This window comes from Aythya marila (genome assembly GCF_965140915.1).
Source record: "Aythya marila genome assembly, chromosome: 2".
Taxonomy (NCBI): Eukaryota; Metazoa; Chordata; class Aves; order Anseriformes; family Anatidae; genus Aythya; species Aythya marila.
In genome coordinates, this window is record NC_139043.1 from 132,474 (window position 1) to 151,550 (window position 19,077).

The 19,077-nt window shown below is 38.4% G+C and overlaps 1 protein-coding gene across 15 annotated transcripts in view; it reads right to left on the reverse strand.

Moving 5' to 3' along the window:
- Window positions 1-19,077, reverse strand: part of SMARCD3 (SWI/SNF related BAF chromatin remodeling complex subunit D3) — a 93,488-nt gene that overhangs the window by 18,826 nt on the left and 55,585 nt on the right. For 9 of the 15 annotated variants that reach the window (XM_082752485.1, XM_082752484.1, XM_082752492.1 and 6 more), the window contains 6 exons: window positions 15,389-15,511; window positions 14,840-14,881; window positions 4,043-4,165; window positions 2,610-2,705; window positions 2,065-2,166; window positions 28-189 (listed from right to left, as the gene is read on the reverse strand). In XM_082752485.1, coding sequence (XP_082608611.1) covers window positions 28-189; window positions 2,065-2,166; window positions 2,610-2,705; window positions 4,043-4,165; window positions 14,840-14,881; window positions 15,389-15,511 — 648 coding nt within the window. The remainder of the gene's footprint in view (window positions 1-27; window positions 190-2,064; window positions 2,167-2,609; window positions 2,706-4,042; window positions 4,166-14,839; window positions 14,882-15,388; window positions 15,512-19,077) is intronic. The other 6 variants (XM_082752490.1, XM_082752493.1, XM_082752487.1 and 3 more) reach the window with 2 other exon arrangements.

Below are 19,077 nucleotides of genomic sequence, written 5' to 3' on the forward strand. Positions count from 1 at the left end.
GAATAGCTGTGTCCAAATAGGAGTTACCTGCTGGAAGTACTTGTCACAATTAATGTATTCCTTGTCATGGGAGTCTTGCAGCTTATTTGTTTTGATGTACTGCCAGAGAGCCTGGATGATGGCAGATCGGGTCTGTGTGTGTATCCCCAGCAAACGTGCTAATCGTGGGTCCAGTTTAAACTGTGGAGGCTGCAACAGGAAGAGAAGAAGAGACAGATGGCAATGGAGAAAAAAGTAGATGCATGCACTGATAGAGATTTTCAGCTTCAGTTCTTTAGGGACTTTGTTCCTCTGGTGAAATACCCCATTCAGTGGTAGGTTATAGAAATGTAAACTACCCGGATGTGTACCACGGTCATGCTCTGGAACAGCTATGTCTAGCATTTGAAAAAGAAAGACAAACATTGTTCATGTGCTATGCACAAAGACTACCTGAATCACATGCTTTAGATAACGAGGTGCTTGCAGAGTCAGAAAATAATTTTCCTGTTTACTGTTCATGCATAATCTGACTTTAGGAAGCAGGAGATGAAGAAGAATGGTCCTTCCTCTGAAATACTGGAGATTAACCAGATAGGGAGCATGAAGTCAGGATGATGCTTCTGCTGTTCCTAACAATTGATCAGCTGCCTCCTACCAACAAATTCCCTTGGTACTCTGTTTTCCCAGCATGTTCCCAACATTCTGCTGCAAAACAGAAAATTTACCTGACCACAACTACTCAACGGAATATATTTCTTCTCCTGACCTCTGTGTTACAATTCTTCAATTACTCTCTTTTACATCTCTAATTCCTTAGATACCTTAGAGTCTGGTGCTTCTTCAGGTGTACCCATGCTCATGTTTAATATTTGTCACATTCTTCAGCAAGGATTACCTTGTTGGGTGCCTGGACACCCAAAGCCAGATTTATAACAAGACAAGACTTCAGGATAAGAGAACATCTATTTAAAAGAATAAATTTATAGTAATGGTGAACATAACAAACTCTAATGATATTTTCCTAGCCATAAGGATTCTTACTGGCTCTATTGGTATCCCAGTTAGCTCACACACTCCCTAAGATAAGTAAAATTTCCTATAAACATTATATGTAGTGTCTTTATTCTGGATAGATGCCATTTGCATTGGGGAGGCGGAAGCGAATGGCGCACAATGAATTCTTAAAGTTATACAATAAAAAAGTATCTAAGACTGAACTGCCATTGAAAAGGGAGATCCTATCTCTTCGCAGCAGTGCATTTTTATCCTTTTCCTTAAGACAGTGACCTCTCCCTTCCCTTCCCTTCCCTTCCCACTCCCCTTTCCCTTTCCTTTTCTGTTTCCATTTCCTTTATTTCCCTTTTTGCAGAATATCCTTATTTATCCTCCTTTGCTTTTTGTTGTTTTTTGTTTGTTTCCCGTGACTGCAATCAGAAAACTGATTTGGAACTAAGCTTTGCTAACTCTGAAATGAATCAATTCCCTAACTTTTTTTGTTGTGTGTTCAGCCCACAAATATTACTAATACAATCAAACTAGTACTGACAAAAGAGGAAGAAGAAATGCCTGGACTTGAGTCTATCCCTTACAGGGCAATGTTTTCATACCAGATTATAGTGACAATGTAACCAAAGTTTAATAACCCCAGAAATCTGTGTGGTCTGCTCTGAAAAAAATGCTGCCACAGCTACACAGCTGGTTCAGGCATCGCTAGCAATAGCCACTCTTTTGAACCGCAATGTGTAGGACACCCCCCACACACACACACCTCATGTGCATCTTATCTGACTATGTTGTAAGAAGCCTGAGGAGGAAATGCATATACTTTCTGCAGGTGTTACTAATCACCATCATGCCAAGAATAATATTTTGCTAGACTACAGCAAAAACTTACTTTGTGTCCCCTTAATATTTTAAATCATCTGGCAGTTTGGTATCATTCTAACCTCTTTCAACCACGTGAAGTTTTGTTTCCAAATATATTATCTTTTGAGGTATGTAAGGGGATGAATTTGCTTTGTTTTGATGAATTTGTTCTATGCCCAATGGATGTATTCTCCATAGCAAAAGCAACACACTGACCTGGTAATCCAACATGAGGAGTAATGTGCACCGCACACTGACATCACCAGGTCTTTTCACCTGGAAGCCATCAGTCTCCTGAGTTGTGGGAGTTCTGTGCCACTGCCAAAGGAAATAAAATTAACATGGTCAGTTTTTTTTCACTGATATGGGAAACTGTATGTGAATCTTGCACAGCACTCCAAGCAAGAATAAGACAAGTAACAAGACTCCTTAAGATCTTGCAATTAAACAAACAAACAAAAAAACAAAACAAACAAACGAGCAAAATCTCCACCATTTCTTGCTCTGCTCTTACAGTACAGCCTGTTGTGATGCTAGTATGCTTTACTTGTCAGGACAAATGCGCACAAATGTTTTAATTACATATATTCTTCTTTTAAGAGATACCCTACATCACTACTACATCTGTAATTCTGAAACCTTTGAAAACACCTTAAATAAGTCAGTGAATGCAAGGTAACTTAAACAAGGCAGATAACAGGCACGTAGCTGTTCATCTGTTATATTACTGGGTTTGTTGCAAAGGTGCATTAACTTCTTACCTCCACAAGGTGGTTGTCAGGTCCATAAAGATCTTTGTCCAGTTCAATGACTAGACTCTTAAAAAATGATGAGAACTTCCGTTTCTGCTTGCTTAGCTGTATAATCAAAACAAAAGGAAATGTTTAAGACTGCATATATTACCCCATGTTCTGTGCTTCCTTTTCGAGCTTTCTCTTTCTCTTGAACTTTAAAACTCCCATATAGATCACAAGAGTGAACAATCTAATTGAGATTTCCCTCTGATAAATGCAGGGAAATATGCAAAAATCTAGAAGTGGTAGAACAGTATACACTGAAGGAAAGATTTCCCTGACCCTGACTGTCTTAATGTTATCATGAAGAACTGTCTTTTGATGTGAACAAGATCACTGTATGCCTTTTATTTTAACAGTTCGTATTTTTTTTTAATAAACGCTAAATTATTGTTCTGACTTATCAGATAGCAGTAAGTTTTTACAGATTAGTCATACCCTAAGTAAAAGTACTTCCTTTACATTTTGCCTTTTCATTTAATTAGCAGTATTCACCATTTACTATGCAGTTTATATTGTCTAAATTAAAAGCTGGGAGGTCTATGTCATATATTCTGACTTTCTGGAGAATACAGTCCACAGCATTTAAATGGATTTCGTACATAATGCAGAAGATATTTTGGAAGTACATACTTCTTTGATTTAAAATTTGCTGGTAACTGAAGATCCACAATAAAAATTGGCAAGTTTATCCAATAAAGTTTTTTTTTTTGTTGTTAAAATCTATGCTCTAATTACTAATCTGAATTTGTCTAACTTCAGTTTCCAGATGCTGCAGTTTGTTTACCCTCCATTTTCTAGCAAGATTCTGATCCTGATTCATGTATTGTTATCTCCAGAAAGATAGGCATGTCTTAAACATTTTTCTGTCTCCACACAAGTACAATCTCCATCTGTTTATCTTATCAAATACTTTTCTGTTAAAGTGAATAGGTGACACCTTTATTAGGAAAGTTCAGCCCTCCCAGAGGAAAGTGAAATCCATCACAGGGGTTTCTGATCACTTAGTTAATAAAACCTTTTTTCCATCCTTGCTCTGACCATCCATACATCCTCTTGCACTCACCATATGCAATGGCCTGCTCTAGACCTGACTTACCACTCCTATCGTGGCCTGAATCCTGCCATATCTTTCAAGCAGTATTCTCTCCAACTCATCGTACCTGTTCTGTCCTTAAGTCTGCTCTATTTCCTGCTGCCCTCCCCAACTCTCTCCAACATTCCCACTATGTTTTTGTATCCTTCACTCCTTCTGTTGGACATGGTGTCTTCCCAGCAAAAACAAGCCAATGCTGCCATTCGGAGATGTCTGAGTTAATGACCCCAGTAAAGTCCATCACAACCCTACAGGACAATCTCTAGATCCTTGCCAGCCCCACTGAAGCACAGGTAAGTCTTACATCATCCAGGAGCTTCCCCTCCACTCGAAGCTCCCATGATGCGATGCTGCCATCAGAGTCATCAGCGTCAGATTTTGCAGGATTAAATGTGTTGGAGATATAAAGTCTCAGTTTCCGCTTTTGCTGTTACACAAATAGAAAAAAGAAAAGTACATATCCAGATCAAGTCCAGGACTTGAGGCAGCCACGTGAAATATCACACTTTTAGTACAAAATCTGCATGTTGGACCAGGTTACATGAGAATTTAAGATTTGGTTATGCATAAGAAAATTCACTGAAGAGCTGAATCTGGTACTTCTTTTCAAAACCAATTGGTAATATAAACACACTAAGAATTTGCTGTAAGTGGAGAAAGGCAGGAGTTTGCAGGGCCAAGCCCTTGAGGGCTATATAACCTGTACTTCTGGTTTATATATTTGAGAAATCATTTTAAGAAAAGCACCACACAATGCCCTTTCTTTCTGGATACTAGCTAGATAAAATTCAGCTGCACACCTTTTGCTACATGAATGTCTTTCACAGCTGTATCAGTTCAGATTTGTAAATGGCATTCACAAATCCAGCTAATGCTTCGTATTACATGCTCCACACATCTCCGTCCATCTTCATTCCACCATCATGTAGAGCTTGGTATAGTCTTCCACACCCTCTTGCCCCCACATCGACACTGACACGTCCCTGCTTCCTAACCTTCCCTTTTAACTCTCTTTCACTCTAATCAAACAGATCGCAGCTCCAACATGCTGTGAGACCTGTGTGGAGGAAGGCACTGTGCTTCATCCCTAAGCTAGGTGCTCAAGTCTTTAAGAGAGAGAATCATGCCTACCTATTGTCATTTTTACAGGCTATCTAAGAGAGTTTCCCAGTCACTGTACTGTCTTATGGCTACCTTATTCTTCAGTGCCCTTCTCTCCCATGCACTATGTGGAAAACTTGGCCACGGATTGATGCATGGATTCCTGAAGAGATATCACCCAAATTCATTTGAGATTCTAATCTCAAATATCTGTCTATAATATAATAGCAAAAAGGCTGAAGTCATCAAATTAATGCAGTCAAAACAACCTTCACCTAACATAAAAAAGGAGCAGTCTTGTAAAGCTCTCATACATACACACACACACAGAGGTAGACACACACAAAGAGGTACGGGAGAGATGTAAGTCTATAGAACAGAAGATGCAAATTACATATACGAGGTCAGAGAACTGAAAACCTGATACAGCACAGCGGAATATGGGAGGAAGAGCTGTATGGCCCACGTGGAACAAGAAAATTACTACAAATCCAGAGACACAGTGACAGAAAGGTTTGATTAAAATGGAGGGTCAATAGTATGCAGCAAGATAGAATAGGATTTTCAGAAGTGCCAAGAATCTAGAAAATGACGGGTTGACACAGGTGAGAACAGGCAGGTAGGTTTAAAAAAATCCTGGAAATCCTTATTCTTTCTGCATCCCTTCCTACACGATTTCTGTTGCTGAAGTACTCTTTCACTATATATATATATATATATATATATATATATATATATATATTTTAACACCCCAGAATCTTTCTTTGCTGTGAAGGACTAGTGAAAGACTTCACATTTCTAAATTCACAATTCTTCATATTAACCTGCAAATTTTATGTTTGTCTTAAATTTTATCCCCACCTGGATTATTTGCAAAACTGTATCTATGTATATAAGCAGCTTTTTTTTTTTTTTTTTCTCCTTAATAGTTCCTTCTGGATGCTCTACAGATATTTCAGTTTTATATTACTGATTCTATTTCCTCTTCTTTTGATTTCCAATGCATTATGTCCACTACTGCTTTTACTCCGGCAACTCACCCACTCCTCATACCTCTCCATGTTCAGGTAGGAACTGTATCTGTTTCCTCAAAAGCCTGACGTCTCATCACTATGATCATTCTCTGCAATAACATTCTTGTTCACATCTGAGTATTTTAGATGTCTTCCTTTCTCCTGGCTTTCAGGTTCTAGGTTCCTTAGTTCACCAGAGTTAGCAACAATGCCTAATTCCACTATATAATACAAAAATCTCTCCTTCAATACTTTCCACTGTTACCATTTTTCTTTCAAGTCACGCACAAGTCAGGTGCAGCTTACATTTCAGGACTGGTCTCCTGCTGTGTTCCCTGCACTTTCCCTGCTCTGCCAAAGTCAGAGTCAGCTTATCATTAATTTCTCCTACATTTCTCTCTTCAATTTACGGTCTTTCTTTCTATGCAACAAGTTCTCTTTCTCAAGTTTAAAAACATAATCCTTTCCTCACTGTAACCCTGATAAGTCAGCCCACTTCTACACTGCCATCAGAAAGGAACTTAGAATAATTATGAATAAAAATCCTATGTAATGACTATCTTTAAAGTTGTAGTCACTACTGCCAACCAGTAAATCTGGTGGAAAGCCGAGCCTTTAGTCTCTACTAAGCAAAGATATTCCATCTGATAAGCGAAATGTGTAACCTGCACCCTGTGGGTTGTCTTCGAGTTTGATCAAAAAGATACTGCAAATTTGCAACACTATTAAGACAACGATTATCTCTTATATGCAACACAAAGAAATATCCTTGATCCTGACTCATAACAAACACCTAAGGAATCAAACAGCAACTGCACAGCTGCAATAGAACACCAACAGCAAAGGGGCTTTAAATTTAATTTAAAAATTTATTAGAACCTGAAATGGCATAAGGGATCATAAAGAAAGAAAACTCACATTTTTTGGTGTTTTTTTTTTTTCCTTCTTTTTTAATACTTTAAAAAATTAAAATAGTAATAGTAATAATATTTTTTTCATGGTTGCCCTTAGTCTAGCAACTCTCAGTAACTTGCTGGGTTGCAGAAAACTCTGCAGAGTCACTTCTGAGGAGACACAGAGAATTCTATCTTTTTATTCTCTAAGATCCAGCTGTGTTTCTGCTACTGCTTTCTGTCTCAAACATCTCCAAATTTCTGCTTGTGCTTCAGCCTTCTTCTATGTGGCAGTCCTTTACCCTGTTTGCCTCTCTGACTACCCAGCCCTGCAATCCATATGGAACAATCTCCCCCTCCCTGTGAGGGCTCTAGCAGGCCAAATTCACCTTAGGACATGGCAAACACCAGCCTTCCTCTATGCAGCTGTGCTACCACCCTTTAAAGAGAATTTACATAATGAACTGCAAACATGTGTCAGCGATGATAATTGTCACAATCAAAATCTCTAGACCTGACCTGCAGAATGCAGCCAGATCTGCCAAAGACATTCTGGTAAGCAGCCCCCCCAAAAAAAGTGAAAAAGGTATTTGGGCAATGAACATTGCTTGAACAGCCAAATACATTCTTCTCTGTGCAGCACTGTACTGACTTGGAAATGTGCCAGCCTCCACAACTACCTCTCTGAGGCTGCAGCCACCATGTTCACCTCCTGTTTGTTACTTTATAGGTTACTGCTCCATCTTTTCCTTCTTCTGGCATGTAAGGAAAATACATTAAGAAATCTCTAGCAAAACATCAGAATCATAGCCCTACAAAGATGTTATTTGGATCAGTAGGCTCCATTTCCTCTGTCACGACTTTCTCCTGACAATTCTGAGCCACTACTGTCTCACCTGATGAAGCAAGATCCTTTTATACTTTTATAAACACAGGTTTAGTATGAATCCTTCCTGAAGGGATCTACCCAATGAGCTAAGACTTCAGTGCTTACAGCAATAACGCTATCACAAGGATGTCCAGTCTTGGAAGAAAACTGAATTCAAGAAAGAAGAATATGAAGACAGCACAGGCTGGGGTTCTACAGATACTGTACAGATCATAATGTCTCCTACGTTGAAGACACACCCAGAATCACTGCGCTCAAATTCACTTCTTGACAGTACTCTGAGGTTCCACAATAATGTCAAGTGCAAATCCAGAAGGCTCTGAGAATGATATATTCTTCTATCTCCAGCTAAGCAACTCCATCTCATCCAGGCAAGAAATGATCCTATGTCAGTTAGGTACAATTGGTTATTTTGCAGTTTAAATACAGCAGTGCAATGTTCTTGGACGAGAAGCTACTTTCCTTCCTACAGAAGGAAATTCTGCAGAAATTCCAAGCAATGCATATTCTACCAAAGACTTAAAATCTATCCTTCCCTCTGTATGGAGGCTTCTCAGAGAACAGAAAAACAAAAAACAAACTGTGGCCTTGTTTTTTACACGTAGGACTCTCAGTACTTTGTAACAAAAACTAGAGGGAAAAGATACTGCTCTAGAGCAAGAAGGAAGCATCACATTTCATCTCTTCAAACACACTGAAGTTTTACCATCCACAAAGACAAAGCTAAATGAGAGGGGAACTTCATGTAGACTTGATTGATGTTATGAATCAAATCTTGACCAAAAATCAATAAATGCTTAATCTGCTTATTCTTTTAAGATACACATCTTTTAACATGCTTTTTTGACTTGTATTCAGCAAAATGACTTTAAATTGCAATCATATTAAAAAGAAAAAACAACTCCCCAAAGCATTGTATTTTACTTACAATTTCTCCTTGTGAATAAGAAAAGGAAAAAAGAGCCACCAGTGACAGAAGATTGGTCAGCCACGAACTGCTGCAAAGGTCTCACCTGTGACAGCAGCACAAATGGCAGGAGAGCTCATGTGGAATTAAACAGATCAAAACAAGAGGCTGACAGAAATGCTGGAGCAGGACTACAGCTTCTTCTCTGTCTTACCACAGTCATAAGCTGGCTATCTATTGTTGACTGAATTAAAGAAATCTGGCTGCCAAACCCCTGGGTAGTATTGTCTTGAGCTCTATGCACATCTTAAGGTTGAATTTCCATGTGCTTCAATACAGCATAAAAAAATCTGTATTTCTTTCTTTGCATATAGACTGGTGGTCTCACAAACTTTTTAGGAAGCAAAAAAACAAACAAACAAACAAAAAAAAACAGTGGAAGATAAAGTAGCATGGAGAGTTGAAGTCAGATGAGACAAAAAGAACAATGGCCACTAGTTACAAGTGTTCTTCAACAACAAAAACTCCAAAAGGGTAAAAAAATATTATTGAGGAATAAAATGGAGAATATTATGACCAGTAGCCTGCAAAAGCAATTATAGCGTCTTATTTTGCAGTTTTCTACTGTACTCGCTGAGGAAGAGATGCACAATGTGTATCCTGGCAGGTGATAAGAATGACCAGGTGTACAGAAAAACTCCTTCTGTACAGTGATTGGGAAGACTTAAATTTTTCACCTAAAAAAAGAATATTGAAGAACCTGAAAGATATATTCGAAATACAGGCTGATCTGAAGAAGAAGATTAGATGTTTGCATTTTCCTTATGCCACAACACAAAACAGCAGAACACAAATTATGCCAAAAGACAAATTCAAACCTGGCCGATGGAGGAATGTTTCATGATAGCTATACAAAGCCTAATGAACTGTAATTAAACTGTAGAACTAACTGTTACATGAACATAGATTTAAAACTTGCAGATTTTTAAGCCAGAAGACTTTGTCTAGTTCAATTTCTTGTGTAACAGACTCTCAACATCCATCGAACAGGACAGCTCTCTTTAAAGGACATCCAGTGTTGACTTAAAGACTTGATACAATGAAAAATCTATTATGTCTCTTATATCTTGCTCTAATGGTCATACATATACTCACTTCTCAGTCTCAACTGGTCTATTTTTGAACTAATGCATGTTGGACTGAAGACAAAGCTTTTTGGAAAAAGAAAAGGAAAAGGAAAAGAAAAAAAAAAAGAGAAGAAGGGGAAAAAGAGAAAAAAGGAAAAGAAAAAGAAAAAAGAGAAAAGGGGAAAAAAAGAGAAAATGAGAATGCGAGAGAGAGAGAAGGTGCTGGAGTGGCTATGTATGGACAGATCCCAGGAATATCCAGTCATACCAATATATACCAAATTTTTTAAAAGAGACATCAAACTTTTTTGTGTCTTAATATAAACTGATGTCTGATTACTGGAATTTAGGTGGAGCTGCTACCTACAGTTGCAGGGTTTCTGGCACCTTCCTTTGAAATATTTACCACTGGCACAGGTTGGCCAGAGAGGCTGTGGAGCCTCCTTCTTGGAGATATTCAAAAGCCATTTGTACATGGTTCTGGGCAACCTGCTCTAGGTGGTCCCATTTGAGCAGGGGAGGGAGCTGGACAAGATGACCTCCGGAGGGCCCTTCCAACCTCAACCACTCTGTGATTATGTGATTCTATAATTGGTCACTACTAGTAAGGAGCTTGGATCCACACCAGCCTTATAATTCCTGTTGTCACTGTAGCCGAGAGAAGAGGGGTGAGTAAGAAAGATTTAAGCATGTTCTCATCAAATACTTAAGTTAGCGTGTGATGGATTTAGAATGCACGCAGACTTTGCCTTTTTTTGAGAATGATAAGCTTTTTACCCTAGTGGCTTGATTCAGTCCTAATGAGTTGAAAGCAGGATAGTATGGTAAGGCTGTGGGCACAGTTTCTGAAAGCGTGTAACTACCCATCCAATAATTCAATCAGTAATTCAGTAACACATATTGGTGTGGTACCATTGGCAACACAGTCCTCTCAGTAACAACATGTAAGAATCACCAGATAAGACTAGGGAAGACAACTGTGAACTCTGAGGGCCAAATTTAGGAGTACCCAAAAGGAGGTGGGTTCACCCAAAACCCTCTGACTCCAAGGTGACCCTCAAAGATTGGGTGACTGAAGACCAACATACAAGTTAAGGCTAGGAATGGGAAGACAACCACAAGCCATAAGCCATCTCTTCCAATGTATGACCACCTACTAATCAAGAGTATAATCAAGAGGATCTGTTGCCAGACTTACCTTCTCACACTAGGGAAACTGTAAGCTCTTTGGCTTTTTTTTTAATTTGAAAATGTTATGGCTGATGAGTAAAGATGAAACTGCCATATATTCTGTTTCGCCTACAATGTATTTCTACTTTAAATGTCTTGTACAGATATTTCTCTTAAAGTGTTCTAACATACCTTATCAAAACCATTGTAGTACTTGATGGAGTACACCAACAGCCCTAGGGTCACTGAGCTGAGGGCAACAGTGAAGTGCAGGTGACGTGTCATAATCATGCAATGCCTTTCAGACAATCATGAAGATACAATTTAAAAAACAAGGTCTTTGTTACTCCTCCCTGACTTAGAGGAATTTTGCTCCTCTGAAAAGTACAAACTCTTTCTAAGTTCAAGCCTAACATTTATTCACAGTCACCTTTTCCCCATTTGTTCTTGTGTCAGCATTGTCCTTTAGCCTAAATGGCAATACTTTTCTCCCCCTCTACCAAAATCTTTCCCAGTCATTCCCCGTCCCTCACAACCTTCTTTGTGACACCCAGGTGACATTCAGGAAGTGTCTTCCTTTCCCTAAGTGATCCAGAAGCTTTCCTCCCCCCCCCCCCCCCCCCCCCAATCACTCTAGTGTGAACTGTTCTTTTTGAACGTTGATGTAATTTTGAACATTGATGATGATGTATTCCAGCTTCAGCAATCAGGTGGGATGTCATTAGGGTCTTCTGCAGTAACATCAGAACTTTTCTATTGATACTGGAAATTCTAACTAGTAACTTAAGATTTTTTTTTCCCAGTTAGTCACATCATATTATGTACAAGACTTTTATAATCAAAATAGGATTGGATGCTCTACATTTAGAACCCAACAGAAGGAAAACACGGGACTTTCTTAGAATGACTGAACTACAAAGCTCAGATATGAGATGCTGTGTACACAATGCATTCTGAGGAAAACAAAAACAAACAAGCAAACAAACAAAAACTCTCCTGAGAGGACAGAGGGATGTGCAGAAACCTTAGAATTTCAGAAAAAAATGCACATTCCCTTCTACCAGCAATCCGACAGCAATTCCTTAGTCATCTTAAAATCTGAAAATGAGGAAAGAATTTCAATCTACAAAACCAGGGAGATGTATTTAGACACTGTCTATATTCAGACACTTCTTTTTAGGTTCTTTTTGAACCTGAGAATGAAGAATCTCGGAGCACATCACTTAGTTTGAGGTACTGCAACTGCACACAGGTATGGTAAACTCAAACTCCCCCATCAGTTCACCATGAAAGAGTGATAGTCTCTGGTATGGGTCAGAAGTCAAACTATTGTCTGTGGCCTGTTTTGGAGTGGAAGCCTTGCTTTTGCAACTGACTAGTTATCCCTGGCTTAGACAATGGAGAGAAACAGGCACTTTTTAGGGCACAATTTTTCTATCTTATTTTAAATATCTACTTCAATATTTATAATTATATACTTCTATATCGATATATACTTCTACATGAGAGGAACTGTGCCTACACTGACTAAATCTGACTGTAAAGGAAGCCCAAAGTGATTAACTTGCATACAAATAAACGCAGTGTAGATGGCTGTACTTGACCCAGTAAATCCCACTCCTAATGTTCACCATGGCCCCAGCTGTCCATATTTTCACTAACTCATTCTTCTTTAATTATATCCACTCATTTTGAGTTAAACAATATGGCTTCTGCTTCCTTCAGGCCATGGAGCTTGCTGTATCTGTACAGCAATTCACACTGCAGTCCATAACTGAAGAAGTCCCATCTGCCTAACTCCCTCCTCCAACATCCTTTCTGGAATTCTGAACACATTAACAGGTAGCTCTTTCATAATGTCAGTGCAGGGACTCTTGCCACAAGTGGCATGAAGCAAATGCTGCTTTGTGGATGCGGAATTGGGAGTTGGACTCGATGATCCTCGTGGGTCCCTTCCAACTTGGGGTATTCTATGATTTAATGATTCTATTATTAGGAATTCTGAGACTCTTGTGATAGGTGTAGTCCGAGAACGTAATACAGACATAGGAAGAGTAGAGTACCTAAGAGGTAGAAAAAAGGTAAGACAGGAACTGGACTGGAAAATCGGGCAGCTAAGAGGGGCTGTTAGCAGTGGTAAAGTGAGCTAGCAGTGGCTTAAGGCCATCACCTCCCCTTAACCAACCTCAGAAAAAAAATAAGGTCTCCTCCTTACTTTGTGAGCAAACCCACAGCTGTCATCTATTTCAACAGTGCAGCTGTTCACACAAGATCAAAGAAAAACAGACAGGTACAGCATATTTTATGCACTGTCCTCAATCAAAAATGTTTGAATCATCTCCACCCCAAATTTCTACAGAATGAGTAATCTACCAACATAGAGGGGAAAAAAACAAAACAAAACAAAACAAAACAAAAAAATCCAGAGTGACACAGGCCATCTTTGGTTTCCAAAGACCCTTCCTAGCTACAACCCGATCACTGTGACCAATATAATTATTGCACTTACAACTGATAATTCTGAGTAGTCCTGCATATTTCCTATATATTATCACATATCTAACACAAGTTTAAATTTTTTCCATGGTTACAATCCCAGTTTGGGAACTTTTGTTCTAACAAAAATATTTCAAAATTGTGAGAGCTTTGATAAGGATGGAAGTGCAGATGTAAGTTTTATTGCTGTTACCAATGTTTGAACCATAATAAAATGAAAACACTCAACTTCAGAACACCTCAAATTTATCTAGGCTTAGCTCTATTTTGACAGATCTTGAATTTTTCAACTGCTACACTCAAAATCTAGACACAAATTTAAGAAACATCTGTTTGATTATTCTTTAGAAACAGATTCAGATGTAACCTAGATCAATAACTCATATTTAAAATGCATTTGCTGAGCTCTGGATAGAAACAGATTTTTTTGTATATGTTTTCTGTAGTGTTGTGCCTCCTATACTCTTCCCCATTATAGGCCCTGAAAATCTCCACTGTCTAGCTTACAGCTGGAGCCACATGCACTGTTCAATTCCATGGGTAAAGAGTTTGCCACTGAGTAAATATCTTCCTGCAAGTCTAAATTTTCTATTCCTTTTAAACATGGTCAGGTTCCATATTGTTTTAAAATAGTGGTGTTTTATGCACTTTAAGCTAACACAAGCTATTCCTGCTGAGAGTCCAATCTACTATACGGAACCATTTTGGACTACAAACTTGTGATTTAAACCATCCAAACTTCAGTTTCCTATTTGTAAAACATGCATGTTCATAGAACTTCATTTTTCTCTCTATATTTTTTTTGATTCATAAATTTCAATTGGAAAAACATTAGATGTAAAAGCCTTCCACATCTTATAAGATAACTGTACGTAGACGAACAGAATGGAATCTTAATTGGGCTAACAGCCACCACAGACAAGGATGACAGCTTTACTTCACAGGTATTCAACCATGAAATCCTTCATACTACAGGATTTACTATATGAATATGTGCATTCAACAGCAGTAAGAACTTAATTAAAACATATGAAAAGAAATTCTTCACCATGAGAGTGGCCAAACATTCAGGTTGCCTGAAGAAGCTGTTAGACCTCTGTCCTTAGATATAATCAAAACGCTGAACCCTGTTTGAGCAGGAGGTTGAACTAGATGACCAGAAGAAGGTAGGTTTAGATTAGATACAAGGAGAAAATTCTTCACTCGGAGGGTGGTGAGACATTGGAACAGGTTGCCCACAGAAGCTGTGGATGCTACATCCCCAGAAGTGTTTAAGGCCAGGCTGGATGGGGCTTTGAGCAACAAGGTCTAGTGGGAGGTGTCCCTGCCTAGGGCAGGGGGGTTGGAACTAGATGATCTTTAAGGTCCCTTCCAACCCAGACCATTATATCATTATGGGATTTCCACAGTTCCTTCTCCTAACCTTTTTTTTTTTTTTTTTTTTTTTTTTTTTTTTTTTTTTTTAACAATTCAGTGAAACAGCATGAGAATGCTGAGGAAAATACCTTTTCAGTAGGATACATGAACAGGGAAGTTCTGGACTCGATCTAAAAGAAATTGCAGAAAATTTAACCCATCCTTTTCTTATATGAATCATCCTTTTTTTTTTTATAGACTATGTAAATGTATACACTTTTGCAAGAACTTTAACAACTTTTCTGTAATTCTCCCCATTGTTTTGTTATTCCACAATTTTAGATTTTAACTGAATTCTAATAAGAAATTTAATATATCTCTTCAGCACACCCCTCTAAACCTTTATTTTCTCCTTTCTAAACATTCAAATACAAAATTCCTCCAGCAGTATTTACTTATCTAGAAGCTATTATTCCATTTATTAAAGGCTTTGAGAAGCTATAGCTGGTAATACCCACAGAATTTTCTCCATCATTTTTCCATACACTCTGCTCCCAGATGCTTATTCTTAGGAGCTTTGTGTGATCCATTTAAAAATGTCTCTGTTAACAGGACATTTACTGGAAAGATCATTCCACCATTTAAGACAAAGAGTAATTTTTTCCCCTAACTCAATCTAGAAATTTTTCATGACATACCTTCATTGGCCTCTTCAGCGCTTCCTGAATATCCACACGCTTCCGCATAATGGTCTGGTCTAGTTTGCGTTCAAAGGCCAACAGATCCATGTAGGCCTGGGACTCAGGAACCAGCTCCCGGATCTGAGAATGAAGCAAGGAATATCCAAGCACTGGAAGCAAGAATCTGCTACGTTCCTGAGCAGTAATACTGACACCTTCCCAGCTGTTAGACAGATGTGCTCAGAAGGCATTATCTCTAAGACGGTAGTACCCAACTAGTGGGACAGGTCTCAGTGGCATGGTAGAAGCATATGACTGAAAAGCTGGAGCATGGAATTAGAGCTAATGAACTTTGGAAGACCTCAAATGGATCCACAAGTCCTGAGCTACTGCTGATTTTTTTTCAAGTGAGGATTAGTTACAAAAAGCCTAGAAACCACTGCTGGAAATGTAAAGTACTTTAAATTTATCCTGTTTAAGCTAAAAAAGTGCTGTACCTCTCTAGATTAAAGATAAAGTTGTGGATGTTCATGTTCTTTGTGTTTCTTTAAACAAACAAAAAACCCCACAAGCGTTACCCATCATAAGCCCAAACTGCAATTTAGGAAGGCAACCTTTGTTACTGCATCATCTTGGCTGAGGTGGAGTTGACCTTCAAATTTAATTTTCAACATGACTAGCTATGCATTAACTTACAATCTTGCTAACGTTTATTAGTATTTAATATATTGGCTAAACCATACTACCTGTATTGATAAAACCCCATTTTACATTCCTTATTCCAGAAAAGTTAGCAGAGGAGGTGATAGGAAGTAGGTTAGGAGGAAGAAAGAGTCAGAAGTTTCTACTCAGTAGGAGACAGGCAGGGATGTACTGGAGAAAGCCCAGCAAAAAGTCACAAAGATGATGAAGGGACTGGAGTACCTCTCTTACAAGGAGAGGCTGAGAAAGCTGGGACTGTTCAGTCTGGAGAAGAGAAAGTTAAGGGAGATCACATCAGTGTCTGCAAATACCTGAAAAGAAGGTGCAAAGAGGACAGAACCATGCTTTTCTCAGTGGGGTGCCCATTGCCAGGACAAGAGGGAATGGGCACAAACTGGAATGCACAAAGTTCCCCCTGAACATCAGGAAGCACTTTTTTACAGTGAGATTGACCAAGCACTGGCCCAGGTTTCTCATAGAGTTTGTGGAGTCTTCCTCCTCAGCGATATTCAAAAGCTGTCTGGACATGGTCCTGGGGAACCTCCCCTAGGAGGCCTTGCTTGAAGCCAGGGAGGGGGCTGGATCAGATGACCTCCAGTGGTCCCTTCCTACTGCTACCATTCTGTGACTCTATGTAAATAGAAAGACCTAAAAAAGACCTGAGCTTAGAAATGGGCAAATATAACCGTACACAAAAAGGTTAGTTCTTAATTTGGAGTAACTCAGGAAAGCAAACCACAAAAAGGGAACTCTATGTTACGTATAAAAAACTCTACTTGACTGCCTTGTCTATTTTTATGATACTCCATCTTTCATTTGTATAATTAAAATATTTAACTGTTGCAATGGTATAAGAACAACTGCACCAAGTCATTCCAAGAATTCATCTGCCCTAATGTTGATGTTTTGAAAAGTTGAAAGTTGATGTTCTTTAGCACCTACAGTAGCCTCAGGCAGTGTTCCAGAACCTCTATACAGGCAGTGCATGAAATATTCTTTTTGCTCATTTTGAACCTGCCATTTGTTTGCCATCTTCTTGTAGAGCCGGAGCAGCACTGAGCAGGTATTCCCTGTGCACCTTCTCCATACTGCTCATACATTTTTCATGGGTTGACAGGTTCTGTCACCACTTCCTTTCCCAGGGTGAAGAGAAGCAATCACTGCCTAATATATTTAGACTGATCAAGACTACCAAATAAATGTCTCTTTCAACATTAATTATTTGTTTGTTTGATCTGAGATGCTAGAACACCTGTACTATTTGCAGCAAGACTGACACTTTGGAAAAACAAAAACTGTGAGCCAAATAAATGCTTTGTTTTTATTCCATGAAATTCTGTTCAGCTTTAGCTGAACCACTGTATTTTAACTGCTTGTATTCTTCCACAAACTCTTACTATCAACAGAATAATAAAAGAACACAAACATTTTTAGAAGAAAATCACAAAGAGCAAGCATTGCCATAGAAACATCAAGGAGTTGCCAGACAGCTTGCAGAATAGACAACTAGGAAATACTTCCTCTTCCTCCCCATAGTGAATACAAATCTCAGGATGCAAGAAAATACCCCCATGATTCTATCCCACAGAGAACAAAAGATTCCTCAGCTCCTTCAACACAGAGGAAATGAATCATGCTGTATGTACTGCTGTCACTTAAAAAGTCTGGACCCAGTTTCAGCCTTTTACTTCTGAGTCATGGCACAGTCAGTTCATGAACTCATATGCACACAATGAAGCAGGGAGCTGGCCCACACAGCCTTCAAGATCAAGCATATACTACTGCTGTGATACAACTTCTCCTATGATTCTTAAGGTACTGGACCCAGGACATGAAGAAATTTCTAGTAAGTTTGTAGAAACAGCAGTAATCATCAATAAATATTTCTATTCCACACTTTTACATCTCTTACCATGTGCAAGCAAAAGGGTATTTTTATACCCTTTAGAAATATATTCCTATTTCCTATTCTGTCTATAACCAAACTGGATGTTAAACATCATTTATGAAAGCATAAGCACTCTAAAATTAGCCAACAAAGTTAATATTGCTTATAATTCCCTGAACTGCAAATGGCTGTAGGTTGGGAAAGTATTTGGGAGAAGAATTATACATACTTGCCCATGTTTGTAGCCTCTTGTAGGTATGTGTTACAACCACAGTGAAGACAGGATACTGAACTAGAACAAAGTTCTAGTTCAGCTCAGTTTTGGCTGCTCTTACAGTCTTTTTGCTTTCTCAGCCTAGTATTCAAATAATTTTGGGGTAGCATGATAATGGTCCAATCCCATACTCTTTCCCAGTTTCCCATCAATAATTAGATGACTATTAAAGGCAAACTCCAACAGTAACACATCACAAATAATATTTTCTTTGTTTCTCCTAGATACTAGCTCAAAAAGTTGAAGATATTTTTGCACTCACTCCATCCAGTAGTATGTAATTCATTTTTCTGTTTTCTTGATAGGATCTGTGCAGCCTACGTGTTTCTTCTTGCATTGTTTCCCATAACTGAAAAGCTCATAGCTACATGCAAGTCTCCTCTTTTTTTTTTTTTTTTTTTTAAACAAAAGTTGTAAGTATAAATGTGTGAAGAGTATTTCAAGAGCTGAATTCTCCATTCTGGCCTTCATCTATTTTAAGAAGCAACAAAAATCACCTAGCAGCAGCATCTCATCATCTGAGGTCTTGAAGCATGTAAATTAAACCTTCTCTTAGAATTATATGGATAACTGAAGCAAATTCTTATTAACATTAGTAAGATAGGGTCTTTCTTGGGTTTGGAGTTCTTTTTTTCCTTCTGTGAAAATTCAGTGTAAAAATTTAAAAATTAGAAATAAGATAATGCTATTAATTTCCACACATTTATCCTTTATTACCATGGATTATTATTTATTACTATTTTTTTATTATTATTTTTTTACTGAAGGTGACAAAAGAATGCAAAAAGTTGAAGAATGGGGGCAGTGAGGTAGGGAGCAGTGAACATCATGATGGGGAAGGGC